Consider the following 24,917-nt stretch of genomic DNA (forward strand, 5'->3'; position numbering starts at 1 on the left):
GGAAGCAGGGTCTGGTGTTCTCGGGGTTTGCCGTGAGCGAGAGGATGAGCTGGGTGTCGTTGGCGCTGTGTAGCAGTGTAGCAGTACTTACTGTAAAGAAATCTTAGAAAGGTTCTACTGTTGTTGCCTTTTTCTTTCTTTACCAGTATGTGTGTTTTCACCCTTTTCACCCTTGATTGTACTCTTCATGTTGACTTTCACATCCTCTCTTCACCTTAGTAACAATGTCAGCAATTACCTATGTTTAATCCCACTGACTTACTTGGGTCTGCTTTTTTGTGCTCACACCTTTGTACGTGACTACACTATGTGTGTGGCTATTAGGGCTGTGAAAATAGCCTTCACCTACCCAATCTTCAGCAGTCCAATTGTTTCTTTCTGCTCCATAGAGATAGAAGGAAAACCAGTGAAGTACATTGCCGGTGAATCCCTGGACACCTCTGCCTAGTTTTTCACGCTATTGGGTATGCATTTAATATGTAATGTCTAGTCTGACAGATGTAGGGATGACATAGAGGAGCTTGACTCATATAAATTGAGGATCAATGCTGTATTTTCTCAGCGCGTATGACATGTAGGTCCAATCAAGGGTGTCAAATGCCGGCACAATATCTAAGACCAAGCACGTTCAATTAGGGTAAAGACGGAATGCCCCATCAAGAGTATGGTAAAATCTTCTGATATTGATGGAGTTATTATGTTTAGAGATTAATCCAAAATGGTTTTTGTGGATGAGATCAGGGCATGTACAGTAAAGGTTGTCTACCATGATTTTACTCAGAATGTTGTATTCTGAGTTGAGGTTCGAAAAAAGCCAATACGATGCTGGGAGAGAGGGTCACGTCCTAGCTTCAATATTGGTACAATAGATTCTCTTGTAGTTTCTTTACTTTGGGTAATGCATAGAGAGCCAAGCTAATTTCTTGATCCAAATTGGAGTTTCTAATGTCTCTCTTTGATCATGGAATACTTGGGGAAGTGGTATTTACCCCATAAGGTTTTGAGACCATCCCTTTGAGGTATTGGGTCTGCTCTATACAGAGAGGCTAACAATCACTTCAGCTCATGGCTTTTATTCAGAACTCTCTGGAGCATAACCTATAAACAATGTTTCTAACAGACTTTGCTAAGCTTCTAGAAGTAGTAGGACTTGTAGATTGAATAAATGTTGCATTTAATGGTTGTTGTGTGAAAAATAGTGGCATACTAATGGATATGGAGTTTCACACCATCATGCCTACTATTGCATCTACAAAACTAACATCTAATTGGTAAGATTTGTAAAACCAAATACAAGGCAAAATGTTAGGTGAAAGGTAAAGGAAAGTATGGTTACTTATACAGGAATACATTGAAAGCCAATGTTGTATAGATCTAGAACCAGGTTTTAACTGGTAATCAAACAAGCATTTGCAATGCAATTGGTCTCGCCTTTGGGACCTTATATGTAGTTAGCTATGCAGCACATTAGCCTGGGTGCTGAAACATCTACTGTTCTTTAACATGGAGGGAAAGTAAGCACCAAACTGCGTGACACGCCAGGTATGGGAACACATGGAGAGAAATATTGCCTTTCAGCGTGAAATTGTATAGGACAAAGCTCTGTTTTTAATATAAAAGCAGGGCCTTCGGTGGTCATATCACTGAAAATAGAAGATTTGCAAAAGAAGGTTATTGTCTAATGGTGCTCGTGGAAGACAATTTCTATGGACTGGAATCTAGAGAATGCTAAAGTGATTCTGGTATTTTACTGACCTCTGCTGGTCGTTTTCTATCAAGAAAGTCAAACAGAAGCAGTTGCCAGAAAAATTAAAAAAAGAAAGTCCCTCAGCAGAAAGTAATGCTGATATTTTACTGACCTCTGCTGGTCGTTTTCTTTCAAGACAGTTAAATGGAGGCAGTTTAACAGAAAAAATAGTTCCGAAGCGGAAGCAGACAAATCCTAGGGCTGATCTCCAGAGCCCACAAAGTACATACACATATAAGTATATACTAAAGTATATATGCTAAAGTATATACTAAAGTATATACAAGAGGTCTCGAATGCTCGATCTAAAAAGGGATAAACTGGGGTAATCGTACCGCAATGTCAGAACTAGTGCAGGGTGATTGAGACCACACCTATGGGATATGAATACTTTTTATGTCTATAATCAGCTTATTTGGGTAACTTAAAACAATTCACAACCACCATGGAATCTAAAGAAATCAGGACGTTACCGCAAACATCAATGCATAGAAATCAAAGGTTTAATTAAAATGTCCACTCTCATATTTTAAGCGGCAATGAACAACTGTGTAAAAAGTTTATTATGTGAAATCCACCAACATCTTACACTTTCCAACAGGAACAATAAAATATTGTTTCTTACCATATCTGGGTAAGAGGTACATGTTCAATGGCACCATGAATAGCTCAGCAGATCCAACAGCAATGAAGGGAACCTCATATCCAAAAGCCTGATATAAAAATCCCCCGATGGGAGGGCCGAAGACAAAGCCCAGCCCAGCAAAAATTTCCAGTGTTCCCTAAATGGATATATAAATAAAGTTTATGCTTTATTGACACGCTTAAAAAAAACTTTGTATCTCATCTAAGGCAGATATTCATATGAACAGAAGTCATTTGGTTGATACATATTTCAAAAGAGCACGATGAGTCACTTTATTGAATACATTGATACTTTGTGTTCCAGTTATGTGATACATTACAAGCATCATTAACCAAAACTTCAAGCAGGAAAACGTGAGTTTTTTCTGAGCGCAATGGAAGCAAATGAGAAATAAATAATCATATAAACATCATGTAAACTATCCACTTGCCACAAGCACTATTAGAATTGAAACTGTCAAGTGCTGGGCTTCATGACTTATATGACGGTCCCCATCTCACCCTTGTGATAAAATATTTACCTCTTTTAATGTTTTCTAATGTTTATTCTGCCCAGCTACTGTACTACAGTCATCCAGTATGTTGTGTTTTCAAAGTAACATTTACCAGAGTGTGTGCACTGTCAATAAATAGAATTCCCTCCATTCTCTAGGGTTGATGGTCTAGTGTTGAAGAGAACTTTGGTCATCAGAGCCTTTTTTCCTTAAATAAGCTCCAGAATAAATGTATAATTTATCCTCTTAAATGCTCTTTTAAATTACCTGGGCAGGCATTTTGTGTTGCCATCCCATTTCTTTTTTGCAGGATTAGTACATACAACTATAGGTTCAAGTCATTCAAACTGTCTCCTAGTGCATCCTCAATGAAAGGCATCCACACTCCTAGACTGTTTAGGCTTCTGGACCCCTAGCATGGGAAGATAAACACATGTACATAGATTTCCATGAAGCGATCCACAGAAGGCGACAGGACAGTAAAAAACACTTCAAAAGGACAATGAGTATATGACAGAAGTTGAATACCAAAGGCGAAACAAGCGGTAAATACCATCATCGTGCAGAAAGCAATGGTCTTTTGCAGACCAAATGGCTGTGAAGCAAACTCGCACAAGCTTCATTGTTTCAAGGCACTGAACATAAAGGACGGACGCATTGCATACAGACTCAGTTGCTGCTAACCTGAAGTGCTTCTCCCATAGCGACCCACCCTGGTGCTGTCTTAGAGTGGGAATCATGGCGCGGAGTGTACCTAGCACTTCCTATTAATTCTGCGGGGATTCCTTCTAACTTGATATCTGGACCCCAAGAGTAAAGACACGAAGTAGTGAGATTCAACACAAACCTATAAAGTGCACAGTTTATTCCAACACTATAAAAACAACCCTTACTGGGAATTATCATGCAGCTCCTGCACATAGTGCCATTATTGGCAACTTCCCCCACCCACAGTCTGAGCATGCGTGAATAAATAAATACACAAGACAACTTTTGTTATGGGAAAATATTGCTGCAGGTTTATTCCATACAAAAGTATGCAATATGTTGGGTTATCTTACAGGCGATCCAAGCACAGGCAGTTGTACCAACCTATGCTGCCCCCGCCCGCCTGATGAGCCAGCACTGTGGGTCACCCAGTCAGTGCTACACCTTTTGGTGATCCTCCTCCGGATCACGTGACACGCTGGTCTCTTATTACTCATGCCTATTTCTAGGTGGAGCGTAGCAGGGCAAACCCCTAGTTGGTCAGGCCCCCAACCGCCCGAAGGACTAACGGGGCACCGTTGTGGTTTTCCAGGAACCTGCCCTGAGGCTCCTGGTCTTTGGCGCTGGCACCCCTATTGTGCCGTGCAGAGGTATCCTTACTGCACCCGTCTGCCGCAGAGATACCCTTACTGTACCTGTCTGCTTCCAGATCGCCCTGTAACTCCGCCACAGCTCTGAGGGTGGCCCCCGTCACCGCCGGAGCCCCCCACCAAAACAGCTATTTTCTCACCTGCAACCTGCTTTCTAGGGCCTCTTGCATGTCCAGTGGAAGGTTTCCATGCTAGCCTGTGACAAATGCACCCCATGTTTGTCAATTTATGAGACGTGTGGCTGGCGCAACAGACGATGCTAGAAGGGTCGGGAGAGGCATATATACCCTCCCCTACCATGGCACCCCAGAAGTGACGCACATAGCGTGTCACCGCGAGAGGACTCGTAACTGGAGTCCAACCACTAGTGAGGGGTGTGTTAGTGCCCAAATGGCACTAAAGGGCCGCATAGCATTGAGGGCACGAAATGCAGTAGTTGCATGCTCACCTCAATGACCAGTTTGTACCCTCACTGGGCAGCCAGAGCGCTCCTGCGCAGTTTTCACAGGGTATACAGTAGGTTTCTGAAAGTAAATTGTGCGGGATTGGGTCCTCCTTCGAGGGTTGCCCTCCCGTCCTGTAGCTCGTTTCTAATCTCTCAAGGCCCCCATGGTGTATACACAACCACAGAGAAAGAACAGAAAGGAGAGGGAGACCTCGCGCAGTCCTTCCACCCTCCCAATCCAGGGATCCAGACAGCTGCCCGTGTTCAGGCTGTGAGCTGCAGCTCAAGTCCCCAGGTATGTGTACAGCACAGAGGGGAGACACACGCACAGCCTTGAAGTTCAGCAACCACACTGGGATCTTCTTGCGGTGGCCAGAGCCCTGACATCGGGGGACGGCGGAGCTCCTCTGCTGCCTTTACCGCAACTCCCCCAGTGAGACTCAACCCTTCTCTTGCTCTCCGAGGCGAGAAGCATGTGCAACCGGTTACTTGGAACCTCGTGATTGGGGACGTGACTGCCTCCCAATATCCCATCACCACGGGGCATGCACAGATAGTATGGAAGAATGTGCCGACCTCCCCACATCCTCTCAAACAGAGCAGGTTATCGATTTTACCAATTTTGCAGAGGGTAGTTCTACTGTAGTAAATTCTATGAAGAATTTTAAGTTGTATTAAACGCAGTTTAGAGGTGATCACTACCTCTCTAGGGGATGCGAGCGCCTCCTGCCTATCTGTGTCATCCAGTTTGCCCACGTCTCCCTGCCACTTATCTTTAAGCTTCTTCATCGGGTCTGACATGTTATTAACGATTTTTTTATATGTTAAGGAGAATACTCGTTTGTCTAAGAAGTCCGTTAATAATCTGTCCTCTAATGGGGACGCTTCTGGCTTTTGGGGGGATTACTGCTTCAAGGGCGTGTTTAATCTGTTGGCAGCAAAAGTGTTCAGTTGGTGCCAATTTGCATCGTGTTTGGTGATCTCTTTTCCCTTCACCCAGTGATCGCCCACCTTCGATATTCCGATGAGGTCCCAATTATGGAAGCCCTTACTTTTTTCCAGTCTCCCAAGCTTGTCCGTAATCCATAGGGGTGTCGCTTGTGTGAGTGTGTCATGCCATCCCAACATTTTGTGCACTGATTTCCAGGTTTGAAGTGTATGGTTCGTCGGGCCTAGCATTGGACGGGTCTTATTGTAGAGTGCTCGATGAAGTCCCGTTGGTCCTAGCTGTAGCCTATCGAGGGCATAGGCAGTGTCTGTGTGGAGAACATGAATCCATTGGTTCACCACTATTAGTTGGGAGGCCCAATAGTAATACTGTATGTTAGGGAGTGCGATACCTCCATCGTACCAGGAGCGATGTAATTTAACCATAGCTATGCGGGCTGGTTTATGGTCCCACAAGAGTTTAGTCACTTCTGCCTCCATGGCCCGAAAGTATGTTTGTGGGACTGGGAAGGGCGTGTTTTGGAGGGCGTAGAGGAACCGGGGGAGTGCCATAATTTTAAAAAGGGCCGCTTTCCCTAGGAGCGATAGTGGCAGTGATTGCCAGTGCTTGGTATCTTTATGTAATCGTTTCAGAGGGGCTTGAAGATTTCATGAATAATTCCGGGTCTTGGGTAATGTGGATCCCTAGGTATTTAAAAGTGTTGTCCACTACTCTTACTGCGCAGCCAGTCGGGAGAAGTGGAGGAGGTCCCTTCAGGATGTACAGCACTGACTTTGCCCAGTTAATCGTATACCCTGAGTATCGACCGTAGGAGCAACAAATATCTAAAAGACAGGATAGTGAGCATCTCGGGGAGGCCATATATAAGAGGATATTGTCCGCATATACTGATATGCGGACCTCCTGGTCCTCAGTCCATTAATGTCCCCGGATAACCGGGTCTTGACGTACCCAGGCTGCCAAAGGTTCCAGAACTGAGGCGAAGAGGAGGGGCGATAGAGGGCAGCCCAGTCTTGTACCGTGGTGTAATGAAATATCCCTCAATCTACGCTCATTGGCTACTACCTGGGCCACTGGATCAGTGTACAGTAAACAGACCCAGGAGAAAAATGTCGGCCCGAAGCCTAGTTTCTGGAGAACAGCGAATAGGAATGGCCACTCGACTGTGTCGAAAGCCATGGGGGCATCCAGGGATTGCACCAGGGCCTCTTCCTGGATAGTATGACTACGGCCAAGCACATTATGAAGGTGCCGCAGATTTAACGCTGTGTTTCTTCCGGCCAAAAACCCTGATTGATCCGGATAAATTAACTTTGCTAGTTGTGGTGTAAGTCTGTTAGCCAAGGCCTTTGCCAATATCTTGGCCTCGGCATTGATCGGCGATATTGGTCTGTAGGAGGAACAGTCGTCTGATGGTTTTCCGGGTTTATGGATGGCCACTATTGTCGCTGTTCACTGATCACGGGGCAATTCCCCTTTTTCTAAACAGTCTTTATACATTGCCGCCATATATGTGTGAGTGTTGTCGTGTTACGCTTATACCACTCGATGGGAATATCGTTGGGACCCAACGCTTTACCGGACTGTAATTTGCCGATTGCCATCGCTATTTAGTCCGCAGAGAGTTCTATTTCTAAGGTCTGAGCCTCTGCTTCTTCCAATTGAGGAAGCTTAATATCCCGGAGGAACTCCTCCGCATCAGTTTGCGTGAGTGTGATCGTGGAAGCATAGACCTGTTCAAACTGGTCCGCTAGCAGGTCCACTATGCACTGGGGATCTCTAAAAGTGGCATTTTTAAACACAGAATTAAAAAATCACCTCCACCTAAAGGTGTGTTAGTACATTTAAGTTCACAGAGCTTAAACTCTATTTCCCTATTTTGTCCATAGGGAAAGTTATACTTGTAAAATGTTGCAAAGCAACTCCCATGTTAGCCTATGGGACTGATAGCCTTTCAATAGTAAAAAACTAAATAAACAGTATTTCACTATCAGGACATGTCACACACCAGTACATGTCCTACCTTTCACATACACTGCACCCTGCCCATGGGGGTATCTTGGCCCTACCTTGGGGGTGCCTTACATTTGAGGAAGGGGAAGGTTTGGGTCTGGCAAGTGGGTGCCAGTTCAACATGACAGGTTTACAACTGCGTACGCAGACACTACAGTGGTAGGTCTGAGACATATTTACAGGGCTAATCATGTGGGTGGCACAACCAGTGCTGAAAGCCCACTAGTAGCATTTGATATACAGGTCCTGGCACACATGGTGCTCTTTATTAGGGACTTACCAGTAAATCAAATATGCCTATCACGAATAACCAATCATTGTGACAATTTATATAGAGAGCATATGCCCTTTAGCACTGATAATCAGTGGTAAAGTGCCCAGAACCCTATAGCCAACGACAACAGGATCAGAAAAATAGGAGGCAAAGGGCAAAGGGTTTGGGCATAAACCTGCAAAAAGGGCCATATCCAAAACAATCCTTAATGTATATGTCTTCTAACAACCATTTAAACAAATTCCATAAATTAATCTATTGGTGTACCTCTGTACTGCAGCATTGTTCCCCTCCACACATTCACCTCAAATTCTTTGGGGAGCTCGACCAATTTATAAACATGTTAAATAGTTTACAGACAATGGAAACCTGGGTGGGCAACAAAAGTCTGGAATTTAACAGGACAACAATTTAAGTTCTCGTCCATGTCACACAACGCCCCTATGCAAATAAACTTCCTGTTGACCCTCCCCCACTTTCTTCAGCTAAACGGTTCCCATCACAACTAAAGTAAGAAACCTTGGGATCTTTTGAGAAAGTGACCTCAGCCTCCCCACTCAGATTAGAGCAGTAGTAAAAGCAACATTTTACAAATTATTCCACTCAAAAGAAACAATGCATATGTCCTCCCAAAAATTTGTAGTATAGTTCTAGAAGCACTAGTTAATGCAGTTTATTTAAGATTATGAGCACTAGGGCCCTCAAGGTTCTGGGCAGACTTAAACAGGAATTACACAAGCTGCTGGGATGTGTTTATGTGTGGCTATTAAAGACATGACACAATGCATGAAGTTGTGTGATCGTATGCTGAAGAATGAAGATGTCTGTTGCAGAGCTCCATGTCTGGCGTATTTCATTTGCATGCTCCTGGGCTGTGGAGGACGATGCAGTCAACACCGTTCTCAACTCCAGCAATGTCTTATTTGCTGATCACCCCGCATAGCAGAGAGACTGTAAAAGATGAACATGCTGTGGCTGCCACAACTTCGGGCTAAAAGAAAATAATGGATACGCAATTAAAAAACTCCACCTACTTCCCATAAAGAAAATAATCAAATTCAAGATTCTCTGTCTGATCTGCAAGTGCATTAAGGTACCTAAATGTCTCCAGGAGAAGATAAAAAACCAACCATTCTCACCCTACTGACTCCACTAGACACTGCTTGTAGGAAGGTAGGATCTGACTGCATGGTTATCCCCACGTTTTGCCTGATGTTTTGCTGGTATTTGAATAGTGTGACTGGGATCCTGCTAATCAGGACCACAGTCTATCTGCTTTCTCCCTAAATTGGTTATGTTATGTACTTAGGTACACTCCAAATTGGATAATGGGGTCCCCTTGAATGTCCCTAGTATATGGTACACATGTTCCCAGGGCATAGGTACCCCAGAGGCCTCCCATGGGCTGAAGCATGTATTATGCCACCCATGAGAGGCCATGCAAAATGGAACTACAGGCCTAAAATTGCAGCCTGTGTAAGATGGTGCATGCACCACTCACTTTAGATATAGGTTTACTATATCTATAGGTCACTACACTTAAAAGCTATCAGTCACCCCTCTAGCAGGCCATGACAATCCTGAAGGCAGGGTGCAGGGTTTTACGTGGGAGGGTGCCCCTGCATGAGCAGAGCCCATCTGCATCCTTCGGAGACCATTCTCCTGGGTTTTCGGTGACGCAGCCAAACATATAGGTAGAGGTACATTATATGCTCGCGTAAAATGCTATTTCGAAAACGGCTGCAACAAAACATGTTGTGTTTTGTATCAAACACCTTGGAATCATACCTCCACAAGAGTAACCGGTGTGGGAGATATGATTCCACCCTTCTGAAGCAAGCTTCGCGGGGTCACTGGTCTTCCCAGTGCTAGCCTTCTTGACCCGGGCAGCAAAGAATGGTTGCTGCCGACCGGAGACACATTTCTGCCCTCCTGCTGCTGAGCCAAGCTTGAGCAGGGGAAGGCAGGACAATAGGCATCCTGTCACAGGGAGGTGTGACCACCTCCCAGACAGGATTTAGTGTATTGGGGCTGGGTGGGTGCACTTCCAAAGTGCCTGAAAGCCTGCATCTTGGGCACACTTGGTGTCCCTGTGCACAGTCCAGTTCAAACCAGTCCTGGGAGCTGTTGGCTCCTGCTCTGATGCGAAACCGGACAAAGGACATGGGAGTATTCTCCCCACTGTACTGACCCTCCCCTGGGAGGGTCTCCTGAATCTGTCCAACACTCTCCCGTGGGTACAAAAGGGCTTACCTGGCTGTAGGACCCTAGATTTGTCGTGGACAAGATACTGATCAAGAAACCACTGACCTTCAACCGTCTGGACATTCTGGACTTCGCTGGACATCACTGGACTTCGACTGGGCCCGATTTCGTCTTCCTCTCCGTCCAAAGCATCGTCTGTGCCCGTGCACCATACAGGCTCCATGCAGGACCTGTGGAGCATCAAGGACAACTGAAGTATCTCCCTTGGGGTGAAGGAGTCACTCCCCTGCAATTGCAGGCACCGTAACGCAACTGACCGGTCTGCTGATCCTGAGCTCCTGCAGACTCCAAAGGCTCCAGCAACACAGGAGGTGGGTTCCTTTGTCCCTTGAGAATCAAGCTGCCCTCTCACCGAGTTTGAGGCCAGTATCTTGTGTGGGGACCACATAACCTGAACCCCTTTGCACCGCGTACATTTGCAGTTGCATATGCTTGTTCACGTTCCCCAACTAAGTGCATGGGATAGCCCCAACCTCTGTGCACATATTGTACAAAGGACTTTGGCCTCCTCACACTCTGTGTCCTGGAAGCTGTTACTTTGTGAAACTGCTAGAGGTCTTCTCGCGACTCCTGTGCCTCTGGCCTGTGGGTCCATTTGAGGGACAACACTGATTTTCTTGGGCTCCTCTGCTTGCTCCAGGCCTGCTGTGGTGAGTCTCCTGGTCCTTGCTAGGCCAGACCGTGACCTTTCTCGACCTTCTTCGAGGGTTGACACTGCCAATGCTTGTTGGTGCTCCCACCAGACACCGACCTCTCAGCACTCGACATCCTTCGTGGGACAACTCGTATCTGGCTCCTGGTTGTCCTCGATGTCTCCTGATCCCCGTGGCTGCAGAGTCAAGGTCTCCATCTTCCCATCTGAAGCACCCGACATCAGTGGGCATTCCTCTACCGAGCCCCTGGTCACTCCTGAGTGACCCAGACTCTGACTCCTCTGCTTTCAGGTTCCTTCCTTCAAGAATCCACCTGTGAGTTCAACCGGACACTTTTCTTCTTTCCAGCAGTGGCATTTGTTTGAAGGCTCCCAGTGAGAACGACAGCCTTTTCCGACGCCACTTCGACCCTATGCACCCGGCTTCCGTGGGATAGGCAACTCTGGTGATTCGTTATCCACGGGTGGGATGGCTCTCCAACCTTATATGTTCTAAAGGATTTCTTCATAATCCACTGTGAAGAGTCCTTAAACACTAAAACTGCAACCGCAACTCTTCCATTGAATTGTACGTAGCACAGGGTCGTGTTCTCACACTGTGCCTGTCCTCCGTGGGGTCCCTACTTACTCACCTTGGGTAGTTCCTTGGGGTCCTGACAATTCTACAACCTCTAGACACTGTCTTGACTCGAGTTGTGGTTCTTATACCCCTATTTTAGTATATGGTTTGGTCTCACCCCGGAGCCCACTGTGTATTAGTGCTACTTACGTTTGTTTCTGTGCTACAGTATTGTGTGCTTTGTGTTTATCTGTGTGTAGCAGATAATGTGAGGTATTTAAGGTGTGTTATATTAATAAATACATATTTTTATAACTACTGTGTGGTTCTCCTTTCATTTAACCAATACATTATGGTTGCATTCTGGTAAAGAACGGTGCTTAACATTCCTTTAAGACTAAGCCTGAAGGCTGCTCTCCACAGTTACTACTTGGATAGCTTTCTAAGTTATCTTTGACCTCTTAAATCACCATACGGATTGTTTGGACTGTTGCAAGGTGCCCACTTTAATAAGTGGATATCATATACCAGGCCAACTTCTCACACTGCCTAATAACTACACCAACTACCAGGCACCAGGAAATTTGCAGTGGTGGCACCCCATTTCAGGGTAATCTTCTCCAAGACACCCACAATGCTAAATACGTTATTCTTTTCAGCAGTGGTGGCTGGTGAACTTTCAAATAAGTAGGTCGTAAATGCCTACACTGGATGGTCCCTAGTGACCATAGTGAGAGTGGCCAAAGCTCCTGGGGTGAGTATGAGGGTTCTCCCCTTCCCCAAGAAATTTTAGCAAAGAAATACAGATGCCAACCCCTCCATTTATGGCAGTAACTTGATTTATTTTTCACACCAAAAGTTTGACTAGTTGATCTGAGGAGAAACCATTGAAATATACTGAAAGCTCAGATTCTGCACCAGCAGAAACTATGTTCTTCACTGGCTTTCTCCACCAGAAAATACTACTATCAGAGGTAATACGATTGCCAAGAGAGAAACAGGGGTAATTAAATTGTCAGAAGAGGACAAGGCCTGTATTACAGCCTTTTGATATGACTGTGATGCGTCAGCAGTGACTGACTGATCTTTGACAGTGCACCAAGAGAAACACAGAGAATAGTACACACTGCACCCAGCACATGCTCTGTGCAGACAGGGCTATAATGTTTCCTTAATTGACCAAATACAGCAGCACAGTGGCATAGGATGGCCACTTTGGGCTTTAATGCAACGAAGAAAATTGAGCCTCCCTCTCCCGACTGGCTGTGAAAACAGCAATTAACTGGGTTGGAAAGGGCCCTTCTTACTACAGGGCACCAGTGCAACTGCACCTGTTGCACTATTCGTAGCTACACCCCATATGTAAAAGGAGAGAGCTCAAATGTAATCTCAAGTGCTATCAGCTCCTCTGAATCAAATTTTTAGGTCTCGCTAGCGTTGCAGCGCAAATGCGCTGCCATCGCTTTGCGAGGCATGCAGTATACACTATAGTGTGGAAGCTTTGTAGAAGCTCCGCCCACTCTCCGGCCCATCTTCTTCATTGGCCTAGATTATAAATGCTGCCTCCCGATTGGTTTTAAGCTTCTTAGTCCCTCCCCATGACAGCCATGTCAGTCATTTGTATCCTTCCATGGCTTCTGGCCCCTTTACTGAACAGACTACTTTCTTTCCGTCCCTCCCTACCCCCCTCCCATGGTTCTGACTTCTTGTGGTGCCCTGCCCCCCTCCCCCGCACTCCCGGTCCTGCTCGTGCCTTCTCCGGGCCGCCCGCACTCGCCTTTTCAACGCAATAGGTCTCACGTAAATGCGAGTCCTATTGCATTGCCAATGCTTGATTTTTCATGCCCTTTCTTCCTCACACAACAGCCATGGTTTTAAGGGCACTGGAAAAAAGGGGAAAACGGAGATGAAGGAACCGAGGTTTTGCTGTGTTTCAGAGGGGACGCGGGACAGCTGCTCTCTGCCTTTAGCTGGTGGTGGAGGGGAAAAAAGAGAAAAGGGGCCAGAGGAAGAGTGCGATTTCGCCTGGCTCTTGCAGGGGGTGGCTGAAGCTGGGTGAGTGCTTCTCCTCTCTCTGGAGACAGGGGGCTTTCTCTTTTTCTTGTTCCTTGTGCCTTGTTCTGTCAAAAAATCCTTTTCCCGCTTTGATCCACGCAACTACAGGTTTCGAGCATTTTTTTCAGCAGAACTGAGTTCTGATCATTCGGAGGGTTTTCCGTTTCGTATGCTGGAAGTGTTTTGCTGCTTATGTTTATAGTTCATGCACCTATTTGTATTTCAACATCCTGTGAAATGTCACATGCTTTTAGAAAAATATATCCTCTCGTGCATGTGTTTAGATTGGTGAAACGAGATTGCACAATGGAGAAGCCAGGGGGTTTGGGTGGTGTGTAATGCACGTTGTTCTACATTACACTATTAGAAACAGGGATGTCTTGGGGTTGATAGACGTGCACAAGTGATGCATTAACTCTTTGCGTGGCGCAGTGGTGGGAGCAACTTGAAAAGTTTGATGTGTGCCTTGGAACTCTGGCAGAAGTCCACCAGAATTACGTTTTTTGTTTTGTTTCCTGTCCCGGGAGGCACCGGCATAGTTGTTTGCTGCTTGTCATATCAGTGCTCTTCTGTTTGTTTCGAGCCATGTTTCAAAATCTCGTGTTTCACCCTAATACATTGTTTCAACTTCCTAGCCGCCGTTTTGTAGGCGTTCACATTATCAGAAGTGAGGCAGGACACTGACATACTAACGGCTCATTGAGTTAAGCGCTGCCGCTGATGTCCGGTGTGACCTGTAGGACACGAGTTCTAATCCTGACAAGGCTGAGAAATTGTGTTGAAGTATATTGCGTGGTGATCACGATATACATTTTTCTTCATGTTATATTGGATTATGTCACCAGCCTTTGTGTAGCGCTACTGGCATGATCTAACGAGACTCGAGGCAATTAATTTACTACGGAAGAAGCTGGAGTGCATTTGTGCAACAAAGCTGACGATTATCAGGCTGTCTACAGCAAGTGATCTACTTAAAAAACACGAGTTGTCAGTTTGGGTACATAACAGCAAAGGATATTTTATTTGTTTAGTAGCATTTTGGAGCCTGGGCTCAGCAGAGAGAAGAAGTTCAGTGTGTGACTCCATCCATTTGTAACATTCTACACACTAATAAACGGCACCGTGACGAAAATGCACAAAGGGTCGTGCACATTTCTGAAATATGAATCATGTACGTTCATTTCCCAGTGATTACTATCGACTCCTTGTTTTTAGGTCTCGCCTGGCATTAGTAGCGCGCATGCGCTGGTCTCGCCATGTGAATGCCTTTTGTAATCGATACAGATTCCAAACTGACTTAAAGCCATGCCCTTGGGAAGCAAGATGGCGGCCACGCTGATGGCCGGCTGAGCGGGTTGCTCCTCTCCTCGTCTCTGCTAAGGATGCTGCGACCAGCCTAGATTCGCTTAGGCGATTGAAACGAGAATATAAACTCTGATGCTTTGGCGGATTTTATCACTGTCTGATCCCCCTCCCTGGCTGTTTCACTCGGCTTCCAACGGCAGCTGTCTTCGGGTGCTCGGGTACGGAAGGTACGGAGCTGGGCTATGGCGTCTAAAGCGGCAGCTCGCTCAGCGAGACCAAAAGCGGCTGCATCTCTGACCGGGACTCCAGTCAAAACTCGACTTGCCACTGCTGCCTTGCAAAATAAAACACCGGGAGGTGGCGAAGATACCCAGAGGCATAATCGATCTCCTTCAGTTCTTGTATCGGGGACTTCGGACCGGGTGTTAGAAGCTGCCGGTCCTGGGGCACTTAAAGCCGCGACTCAGGCTGTACAGGCTGTACCGGCAATGTTTAAGCTCAGAGCCAACAAAAAGAAACGCCAGGAGGGAGCTGAAATGCGGGCTCTCCATGGCGGCGATGTTTCAGACATACAGTGCGCGCCGCCCTTCTCTGCGCATATGGAGGACATAATACAGGGGTGCGCTGAAAATACGACTCCTGCTGAGAGTGGGGTGAGTAGGATGAGTGAAATGACGGGGGTAATGGAAGCCGGTACCAACATTTTTGATTCCTCTTCACTCTGAAGCACTGCAGCGTGGCGAGCTAGCAACTATGTCTGCACCCAGGGGCACTCTGGGAGCTAAAGTCCCTTTGGAAACCACAAGTGTGCAGTCCAGTGTTAGTGTTACTCCAGCCGGTGCTGGCGTCAATGGTAATGCCTTACCTGATTCCGCCCATCTAGTTATGGCCGAAAATGAAAAAGCTGGCGCTGTCATGGCATCTGCGGTGGTTGGCGACCAGAACTATCCAGAGTTATGCGAGCTACCTGACAAAGTATCCAATGCTGACGACTTCTTCTCCTTGTCAGACCACTCTTCAGCCGAGAGCCTTGTAAAAGACTGGCTTGTGGGAGTGAGTTCTGGCGATGAGGGAAATGAAGAGAATGACGAGGCAAAGATCTCGATGGCATTAGCTGGCAGGGCTTTAGAGAATGCATCTTGTGGCATGAATTTGGTAGAAGGGGTAAGCCCACCGGGGTCAGATACATCACTTTCCTGGGATTATCAGAGCTCGCCAAATACAATGGCTCCCCCTTCAGTATCTCTGCCATCCGTATCTGCTGGTGCTATCAGGAGTGATAAAGGAGAGATAACATTGGCGACAATTTACGATTTGATTGTGGCACATAGGGCAGAAACTCAGGCTGAGAGCATACGCACACAGAATGCATCTAAAATACTGCAAAATTTGATACGGAGAGCGGTGAAGACGTGTGCTGATATTTCTAATAGAATTAATGAGGCCGAGACCCGGATTTCTGCTCTGGAGGATGATCTTATTTTACAGAAGGAAACCATAGTCTCTCTGAAAGCTCATCGCGATGACTTGCAGTGGAAACTATCTGATTTAGAGAACCGCTCAAGACGCAATAACCTCAGAATTTTGGGGGTTCCCGAAGGCAAAGAGGGCTCTGACCCCCGCAAGTTTGTAGTGGAATTGCTGGGTGAGGCTTTTCCTGAGCTCTCACAGTGGGATTGGCAGACAGAGGTACAGAGGGCTCATCGCTTTCCAGTTAATCAGAGAAAGAATGTGGGCCAGACCGCTCCCCTTCCGCGGGCAATTCTTATTTCACTAAATAACTTCTTGGCCCGCGAGGCACTTTATGATCTGGCACGTCCTACTAAGAAAGGACATGCGAAGGGCTGTGATTTTTTTGTTAGACCTGATTTCTGTCAATCCACTGTTGATCTTCGTTGGAGATTACGGCAGCTGATTCCCCAGTTCCAGGCAAAAGGAGCTCAGGTCTTTCTTCAGAATCCGGCTAAGTTGAAGATTATTGTAAAAGGGCGGACTCAGATGTTCTTCGCTGAGTCGTTAGCTAAAGAATTTTTGCAGACTTTATGATTTTGTGATTCTAAAGTCTTGTTTGTCGGTGTATGGACTGGATATGAGCCTTGATTTATTATTTTTTTTTGCTTGTGCTGTAACTAGCAAACGTATTAATGAGATGATAAGCAGGTTGACCATTGATCTGGAGACGAGGGGAGGGGGGTTGGGTACCCGACTCTACATCACAAGGGACAACGGTCCCATTGCTTCATGGGGTTGGTAGGGTGGGTCCGGGTGGGGGAGGGGGGGTTGTTCGGGGTGGGGGTTGGCTGCTCTGGGAGGGGAGGCAAAGGGGGGTGCTGGGGGTGAAAAATTCCGCATTGTATGATTTCTCTTTGTGTTGGTACGGGGTTTTTTTTGTTCACAGCGGGAACTTGAAATTCAATTGCCGTATCTTATTATTTTTATTTGATTCTAATTTTGCGAGGAAGGATAAGGGCAAGTGGGGGAAAGCATTGGAGGAGCGGTGGTGGTTTACTCGAAATGACAAACTTATCTATATAAATGAACAAATTGGTAGTCTGCACTCTTAACATAAGAGGGTTGAATAATCTAAATAAGAGGCGGGTCTTGGCCAAGGTAATCCAGGCGTTATCTTGGGATCTTTTCTGTTTGCAAGAGACACATATTTCGGGGTCAAATAGGGGTTGGCTCAAAGCGCTGGGCATGGATCTGCTTGCATGCTCACGGCAGTCGGCCAACTCTAGGGGTGTTGCTATTCTCTGCAAGAAGTGAGTAGTAACTTCCAGGAAATCTAAGGAGGATAAGTGGGGACAGTGGGCCATTACAGAAGTCATTTTTATTAATAAGCTGTTTACTATGTGTACTCTGTATGGTCCAAATTTGGATGACCCAGAACTTTTTGATAAGATTAATTTAGAACTGTCTCTTTGGCCTCAACCTCTTATAATTTGTGGGGATTTAAATATACATTTGGATGGGGATTCTGATGTAACTTCTAACCAGGCTTATCATGGCAGGAAGCCATGAGTCTATAAAAGTGTTCATAGACTGGTTTTGGATCAAGGACTCTCTGATGTCTGGAGCAGGTTTAATGTTGGCCAGGCAGGCTATACGTTCTTCTCAGCTCCCCATAAAAAATTGGTTAGATTGGATTATTTTCTCGTTTCTTATTCTATGCTGGGTAAGGTGTCCATATTTACTTTGCCGAGGTTTATTTCCGATCACAATCCCTTAGTTTTAGAGATTGAGTTTGATATGCTTACCCCACGTGTTTTTAACTGGACCTTTGATAGGAAACTACTGTTGCTAGATTTGGAGTATTGTAACCATATCAGGGATTGGCTGTCCGGCTTTTTCCAGAATAATAGGAATTCTGCCTCAGAAGGGATGGTCTGGGACGCGTTTAAGGCAGGACTCAGGGGGGAGACCCTGAGCTTCGCAGCACAAAAACGCAAAACTATGAAGAAGATCATGGAAAAGCGCATCTTGGACCTTAGTACCGTGGAATGTGAGCTGGATACAAAAATAAAAGAGGGAGCGGATCTGACTCCGGTACTGAGAAAGCTTGCTATTAAAAGATCCTCAGTTTATAAGCAGTTTGCGGATGAGGCTGCCGCCAAATTTCAGCTCCATAAGAAGGAGTGTTATGAGTATGGTGAGCAGGCTGGCAGGGTTCTTGCTAATCGACTCGGCCAAAAAGAGATACAAAGTAAAATTACTAAAATCAAAGATATTCAGGGAATAATTCAGGAGTCTCCTCAAGGGGTGCGGAAAGCCTTTAAGGCCTTTTATGAGGATCTGTACCCTAATGAGGAAACGGATAAGGCGGATAGCTATTTAGCAGGGATTGTGACCTCTTCTTTAACAGAAGCACAGAAAGATATTTTATCGGAGACGATCACATGGGAAGAAGTGGAGGCGGCTCTCCTCTCACTTCCGCGTGGTAAGGCGATGGGCTCTGATAAAATTTCATTGGAGTTCTATATTACATTCAGGGAGGAGCTGGGGGCAGAGCTATTGTCTATTCCGGCATGCTTTTGACGGCACCCCCCCGATTCGTGGTCTTAAACGACGATTGTGGTTTTTAAGAAGAAGGGGAAGGATGGGATGCAGCTTGGGTCATACCGACCTATATCTTTAATTAATTGCGATAGTAAGATTTACTCAAAACTACTCGCTAGGAGAATCGCCAAAGTCATTATCCCAATAGTCTCAATACGCCAGCATGGTTTTATCGCTGGGAGAGGCACTATTGACCATATAAGACGTGTCATATCTTTATTCGATTGGGCACATGCGACAACTCCCAGATGGGGGTGGCCCTGTTGGATGCCGACAAGGCATTCGACAGGGTCTCCTGGGATTACTTATGGTCAGTACTTATTTGGAAGGGATTCCCTCCTATTTCTTGAAGGCCGTTTAGGCCCTATACAGGAAACCAGCTGCTACTGTCCGGGTTTCGGGTGTGGAATCGGAGGAGCTTAGGGTGTTCAGGGGTACCCGACAGGGTTGCCCCTGCTCACCTTTTCTTTTTGCTCTTTATATTGAGCCGCTAATCTTTAAATTGGAACATGACTCATTGATTATCCCAGTAAAACCCCAGTCACATGACGTCAAAGTATTGGCTTATGCTGATGACCTAGCAGTTCTTACAAGGGATGTGACCAGTGCCCTAAGAAGAATAGAGATTTTGACTAAAGAATTTGCTGGGATTTCAGGCTATAAACTGAACTTAGCTAAAACTCAGATCTTACATTCAGATAGGGGCTGTCCGTCTGATGCCAAAATAGTCACTGAGGCAGTATATCTGGGTATAAAAATTTCTGCGAAAGTACAAGACATCCCTGCTCTAAATGCTGACCCTATTGTTATAGCCTCCAATAAGACTTTTGAGAAATTAGATCATCTGCATCTGTCCCTTTATGGAAGAAGCAACGTTATTAAAATGATAATCTTCCCGAAATTTTTATATTTGTTTCGAGCTATACCGTTATGGTTCCCCAAGTCTTTATTTTTGAGAACAGAAAGGATGTGCTCTCGGTTTCTATGGAGCTATAAAAGGTCGAGAAGAGCCCTGAAGTGGCTCTACTTACCTAGAAGTCGTGGGGGGTGGTCTATCCCTAATTTTCGTCTTTATTACTATATATCATTGTTTTAGCACATGGGTGTTCTAATTTTTGGAGAAAGAGCTGTTCAGGATCCGGCTACTTCTCCTTCTATCTATGAATTAATTTTGGGCCTAGAAGCTCGGCATTTATTTGTTAGGATTATAGAGCCAAGTTACTATAAGAAAACTAGATTTAAAATCCTGATGGCCGTGTATTTTGTCTGGAAAAAGATACGTGTGTTGCTCAAGATAAGGGATTTCACTCGATATACCCCTATTGGCCTGATGGGGGCTCTCTCCACAGTCTTTCAGGATTCTGTTGCGCGAAAGTGGCGTGCGGCCGGTATTAGGACTATTGGGGATCTTTGTGAACACAGTCAAATTATGTTGTATGCTCTATTGAGGGAGAAATTTGATCTTGACAGGGGTGATTTTTTTAAATATTTACAGTTGCGGAGCTTCTTAGACAAAGCTATTATAAGGGGTACTTGTTCATTTGAGGGAATACGCATTCTCGAGATAATAAAGGGTAGATGCAAGTTGGCGCAATTGTACCGAGAAGCCACTTGGGGGCAGCATGATGACCTCTTAATAGAGGAACAAAAATGGGAAAACAGGCTAGGGATTTCAAATATAGATTTACAGTAGTCTCTGGAAATGGCTAACTCCATACTGCTGACTGAAAGCCTTAAGAGTCAGTGTTATATGGCAACTTTCGATTTATATTACACCCCTGCTAAGATTGCAAGATGGAAGACTGGAAGGGGGATAAATGTTCTCGGTGTGGGGTGATAGCAGCCGATGCTGCACATATGTTTTTTCTATGCCCGTCCTTAGCCGCCTTCCTGCGCGATCTACAGCATTTTTTGAATTTCTCTCTAAAAATACCGGTAGTCCTTAATGTGGGTCTTGTTCTGTTTGGCACCGAATTTGGTATAACAACTAGCAAACGGGCAGTACCACAGAAGGGTTTTCTTTTTTTTATGTATGGCTGTGATACGTCTCTGTATAACCTCATTGTGGCTGAGCCCGGATCCACCTCTTTTCTCTGTATGGAGGGCTAGGATTCTCGCTCTGTATAATATCGAAATGGCTCTTTATAAATTGAAAGGTCATAGGAGAAAGATATTTGGTGAGCAATTATGGGTCCCAATAACAGGATGGCTGTGATCAAAGGTTATAGTCAAATAATTATATTGTAATGATTTTGTCTTAGCTCTGTATTTGTATTGTAGAAGGTTTTGTCTGTAATGTGATAATAATGAAATCTGCTAATTGCTGAATAAAATAAAAAAATTAAAAAAATAAAAATAAATCCACGCCCTTGTTTTCAATCGGCGCGCGTCATCGTTTAGGTTAAACGCTGACACGTGATTGGAAACCGGGCTTTCAGGTTACCGCCTTGTCCACTTTAAGGACGGCCCATGTGGACAAGCTCACGCCATCTTGTTTTGTAAACGGAGACGTAGGCGATAAGGACTTTGGAAGCTTGTGGCAATAGCTCTGTATTGTCATGGAAACCAAGCCGTGCTACTTTTTTAGGTCTCGCTGAGACAGCGCTTTAGCGCTGCTCTCGCGAAAGCTTTTGTAAATGGGGGATCTGGAAGTGCAAACGAGTGCTTTCAGGCCTCCAAATACAGTGCATGTGCGCCAGGCGCGCGCACCATTTGGCAGCCTGCACACCGTTTGCTTTCATTTTCGCGGGCCGCACGGCCGCTTTGATGTGATCGCGATCGCGATCACTTTCACACAGTGCATGTGCGCGCGCACCATTTGGCAGCCTGCGTGTACATTTCGCGGGCGCTTTGATGTTCTCAGTGAGCCGCGCGGCCACTGCGAACATCAAAGCGCCCGCGAAATGTTCACGCCATTTGCCACCCCCTCCCTTATCCCACTTCCTGCTTGTCTTGTTTTTTTTCTTTCCACTGCTTGTCTTGGGGCCACTTGCAGATCTGTAATTGAGCGACTACTTTAAAGTTAACTTCTGACACCAAAAAACCGCTTAAAAAAAAATATGATTTTGGCAATGTATGCTGCCTCTGTGAGGTCTCACTGTACTCCATGCTTTCCTCACTCCCTGTCCCCCCCTGCCCTCGCGCGTTCTGCTTCGCTGCTCTCCCTTCCTCTACCCAGCCCAACCTTGGTTTCAAGCGCAGCGCCCGTGTTTATCAGGAAAAGCACGAACGTCAGTGGCTGCGCAGGCGTTCTCCTCCAATATTTTCACAACACCACTAAGGCACTATGGGACATGTAGTTCCGGCCTGCAGAACTGGAGACTGTTAGTAGTATCAATATGATCCAAATTGCTTATTTAGGGCGTTGTCAATATGCGAGGCCTGTCACGTTTATTTGCTGCAGCTCAAATGCGGTGCGCAATTAGTCTTGTTTGCTGTTCAAGGCATGTTGCTAATCCCGACAGTGCATATGAGCACATTATACTTTTGCCCTCTAACATGAGCCATACGTGATTTCACAAGTATTCCCCCATGGTGCTTTCAAAGGAGATATAATAACAACGTAACACAGCGTGTCTCCTTTCCCTTTCATTTTTTCAAGCAGCACGTTTCCAATAGATGTTTTTTACCACTGTTCTGTGCCGCCTGGCTGCCGTGCACACCACACGTGAGGCACTGTTCTCATAGCCATAGGATGACAGCACTGCACTCGCTGCAACACATGCCTGCACAACTCACAATGACTGGCCTCTCTGAGATCCAGTGACATCTACACCACCCTGTACATATGGAGGAAGGTGCCACTCTTACATTTCTGCAGGTCCAGCTAAGATTTCATGACTGCATGCACTCCACTGTACACCCGAAGTAGCACTGGTCTCACCATGTCACGTAAAAGGCAAGCCCTAATCTTAAACAGACACACACTGACACATACTTTGGGGCATGCAATTCGATCACCAGCACATCGAATTAATGGTTGCTGGCTATACCACTACCATGCAGACTCTGGAGGGACGGCTTTTGAACAACAAGCATTTGCAATGCAATAGGTCGCGCATTTACGCTTGTTTGAGCTATTGACATTGCAAATAATAATGCCTTTTATTTTTGTTTTAAAAACATAAATACAAGGCATTGTTATTTACAATGCCAATAGCTGTAACTCTCGTAACTGCGAGACCTATTGCATTGCAAATGCTTGTTTATTCTCTATTCACATTTGTTAACACACGCGGAATGCAGCTTGTTGCCAGAGTTACGTACTTTCGTGCTACATTGGCTTAGCTGCTCATTGATAGAAACAAAAGGTAAGCTTTTTTTTTCTTTATTACAGAAGTAACATTCTATTATGTAATGTTTCTTCAAAGGCACCGCCCGCACGTTTATAACACGGGGTATGAATTTGTAAAAGCGCCGTATAAGTTGGTGGTTGGTATTTACTTCACGCTGGCTTAACTTATGATGTGCTGACCTCTAGTAGACTCATGACAAGCTTCAGGGTAGCAGCACCTGACTTAGTCAACAACATTTTCAATGCTTGTCTTCGCTCTGTCTCTTCTCCTGTCTCTTCTTTCTCGTCTATGTCTCCCTGTTCTCGTTATCTGCCTATTTCTCATATCCTTTGCCTCCCAATCTTCCTAGCACTCTCCCTTTCAACAGCTGTCAATGTCTCCATTCTTTCTCTGCCCTTTCGTGTCCGTGTCTCCTCACTTCACCCTTTCTCTACTCTTGCTTGGCCGGCGCCGTCGCATCTTTCTTAACCTTCCCCTCTCGCTTAGACTCTCTCTTCCGTGGTCTCCTGCCCCCCCTTTTCGGGATCTCAGCGTTCCCAAATCTCTATCTCCCTCTCTCAATAACAACTCCATGCAAACCCTGCTGGTGGGTCTCCCTCTCTGGGACTCCAGCATCTGTCTCCTCCCCTATTCCTGTCCTTCATCTGCTGCCGCTCTCTCGTCCCTGCAACGCTCCATTATCCCCCGCATTGAAAATGCAATAGGTCTCGCCTTTCATTAAGTTAAAGCCATTTGCTTTGCTATACAATACCATTAGCAAAGCAAATGACTTTAACTTAATCAAAGGCGAGTCCTATTGCATTTTCAATGCTTGTTATAGATTTCCTGTGGAAAAAGGCTATGACAGGCACAATTTCTTATAAGGCCGCCCTATAGAATTCTGCAAAGAGATACAGAGCATATGCTATAAGAACTGTGCGCACTGATTAAAAGCCCACACATTGGCTCCCTGTTGGTTTGGTCCTATGGACAACTGACCCGGTGACCCCATTGTATTTTTAGCACAGCTGGCTAGCCATTTGTAGCAGTGAGGCCGGGTAAGGGGTGTAGGAGGCGGGGTGTGTGTCTGTGGGGGAGGGCGGTTGTCAGATGAGCCGTCCCCTCTCTACTCAATACAAATTAGCATGTGGTCAAATGAGGCTGGGTGTATCCTTTCTTTTACAACAAATGAAATCGACTCACCCCTGTACAAGACACTGGATCCACAACTTCTCTCCCCGCTGTTCACATCACAATACGAGCACAGACTGGAACACGCAAATGGAACACTTTTAAAATTTACTTTGCGCACTTTTGTGTGCACGTTTGGGAACAGCCCAGGGGATGATTTTGGGGCTGACGGAATTTGCCATCCTCTAGCTTTGGTTACTTTTTTCAGGGGTACAAACAAAAGAAGAGCAATAGAAACATTTTTGTTTGAAAAAAAGCCTCTTTCCAAACTGGAATTAAATACTCGTTGGTGCAAAACCCCTGCTTGATGATAGTAGTTTACATAAATAAACTGAAGCAATCAAAACACAACAACATGTTGTGCTTCCCCTGTGCACTGCTCTTGGCCTAGGCCCGCACCTATCCTTTGTCATTCTTTCCATTTTTGCCTCCGCCTTTTTAAATCTTTTCATTAACCTTTCAGGCCCATTAGGCCTGACTTTCTTTCTGTTCCATTACTGCTACAACCCCACCTCCCTCACCAACACCAACCACTGTATTAGTCACAAGGGCCCGCAAGCTACAAGCACAACTAGGGAAGAGGCAACATAATAAACACTTCCCGGACTTATGAAGTTTTTTTTTTTTTTTTGCAC

At 45.6% G+C, this 24,917-nt stretch overlaps 1 protein-coding gene across 2 annotated transcripts in view; it reads right to left on the reverse strand.

Moving 5' to 3' along the window:
- LOC146820763 (MFS-type transporter SLC18B1-like) overlaps positions 1-24,917 on the reverse strand; it is a 709,940-nt gene that overhangs the window by 436,397 nt on the left and 248,626 nt on the right. For both annotated transcript variants that reach the window (XM_085611552.1, XM_085611553.1), the window contains one exon: positions 2,373-2,529. In XM_085611552.1, coding sequence (XP_085467678.1) covers positions 2,373-2,529 — 157 coding nt within the window. The remainder of the gene's footprint in view (positions 1-2,372; positions 2,530-24,917) is intronic.

The sequence above is a fragment of the Triturus cristatus genome, chromosome 6 (assembly GCF_964204655.1).
Source record: "Triturus cristatus chromosome 6, aTriCri1.1, whole genome shotgun sequence".
NCBI lineage: Eukaryota > Metazoa > Chordata > Amphibia > Caudata > Salamandridae > Triturus > Triturus cristatus.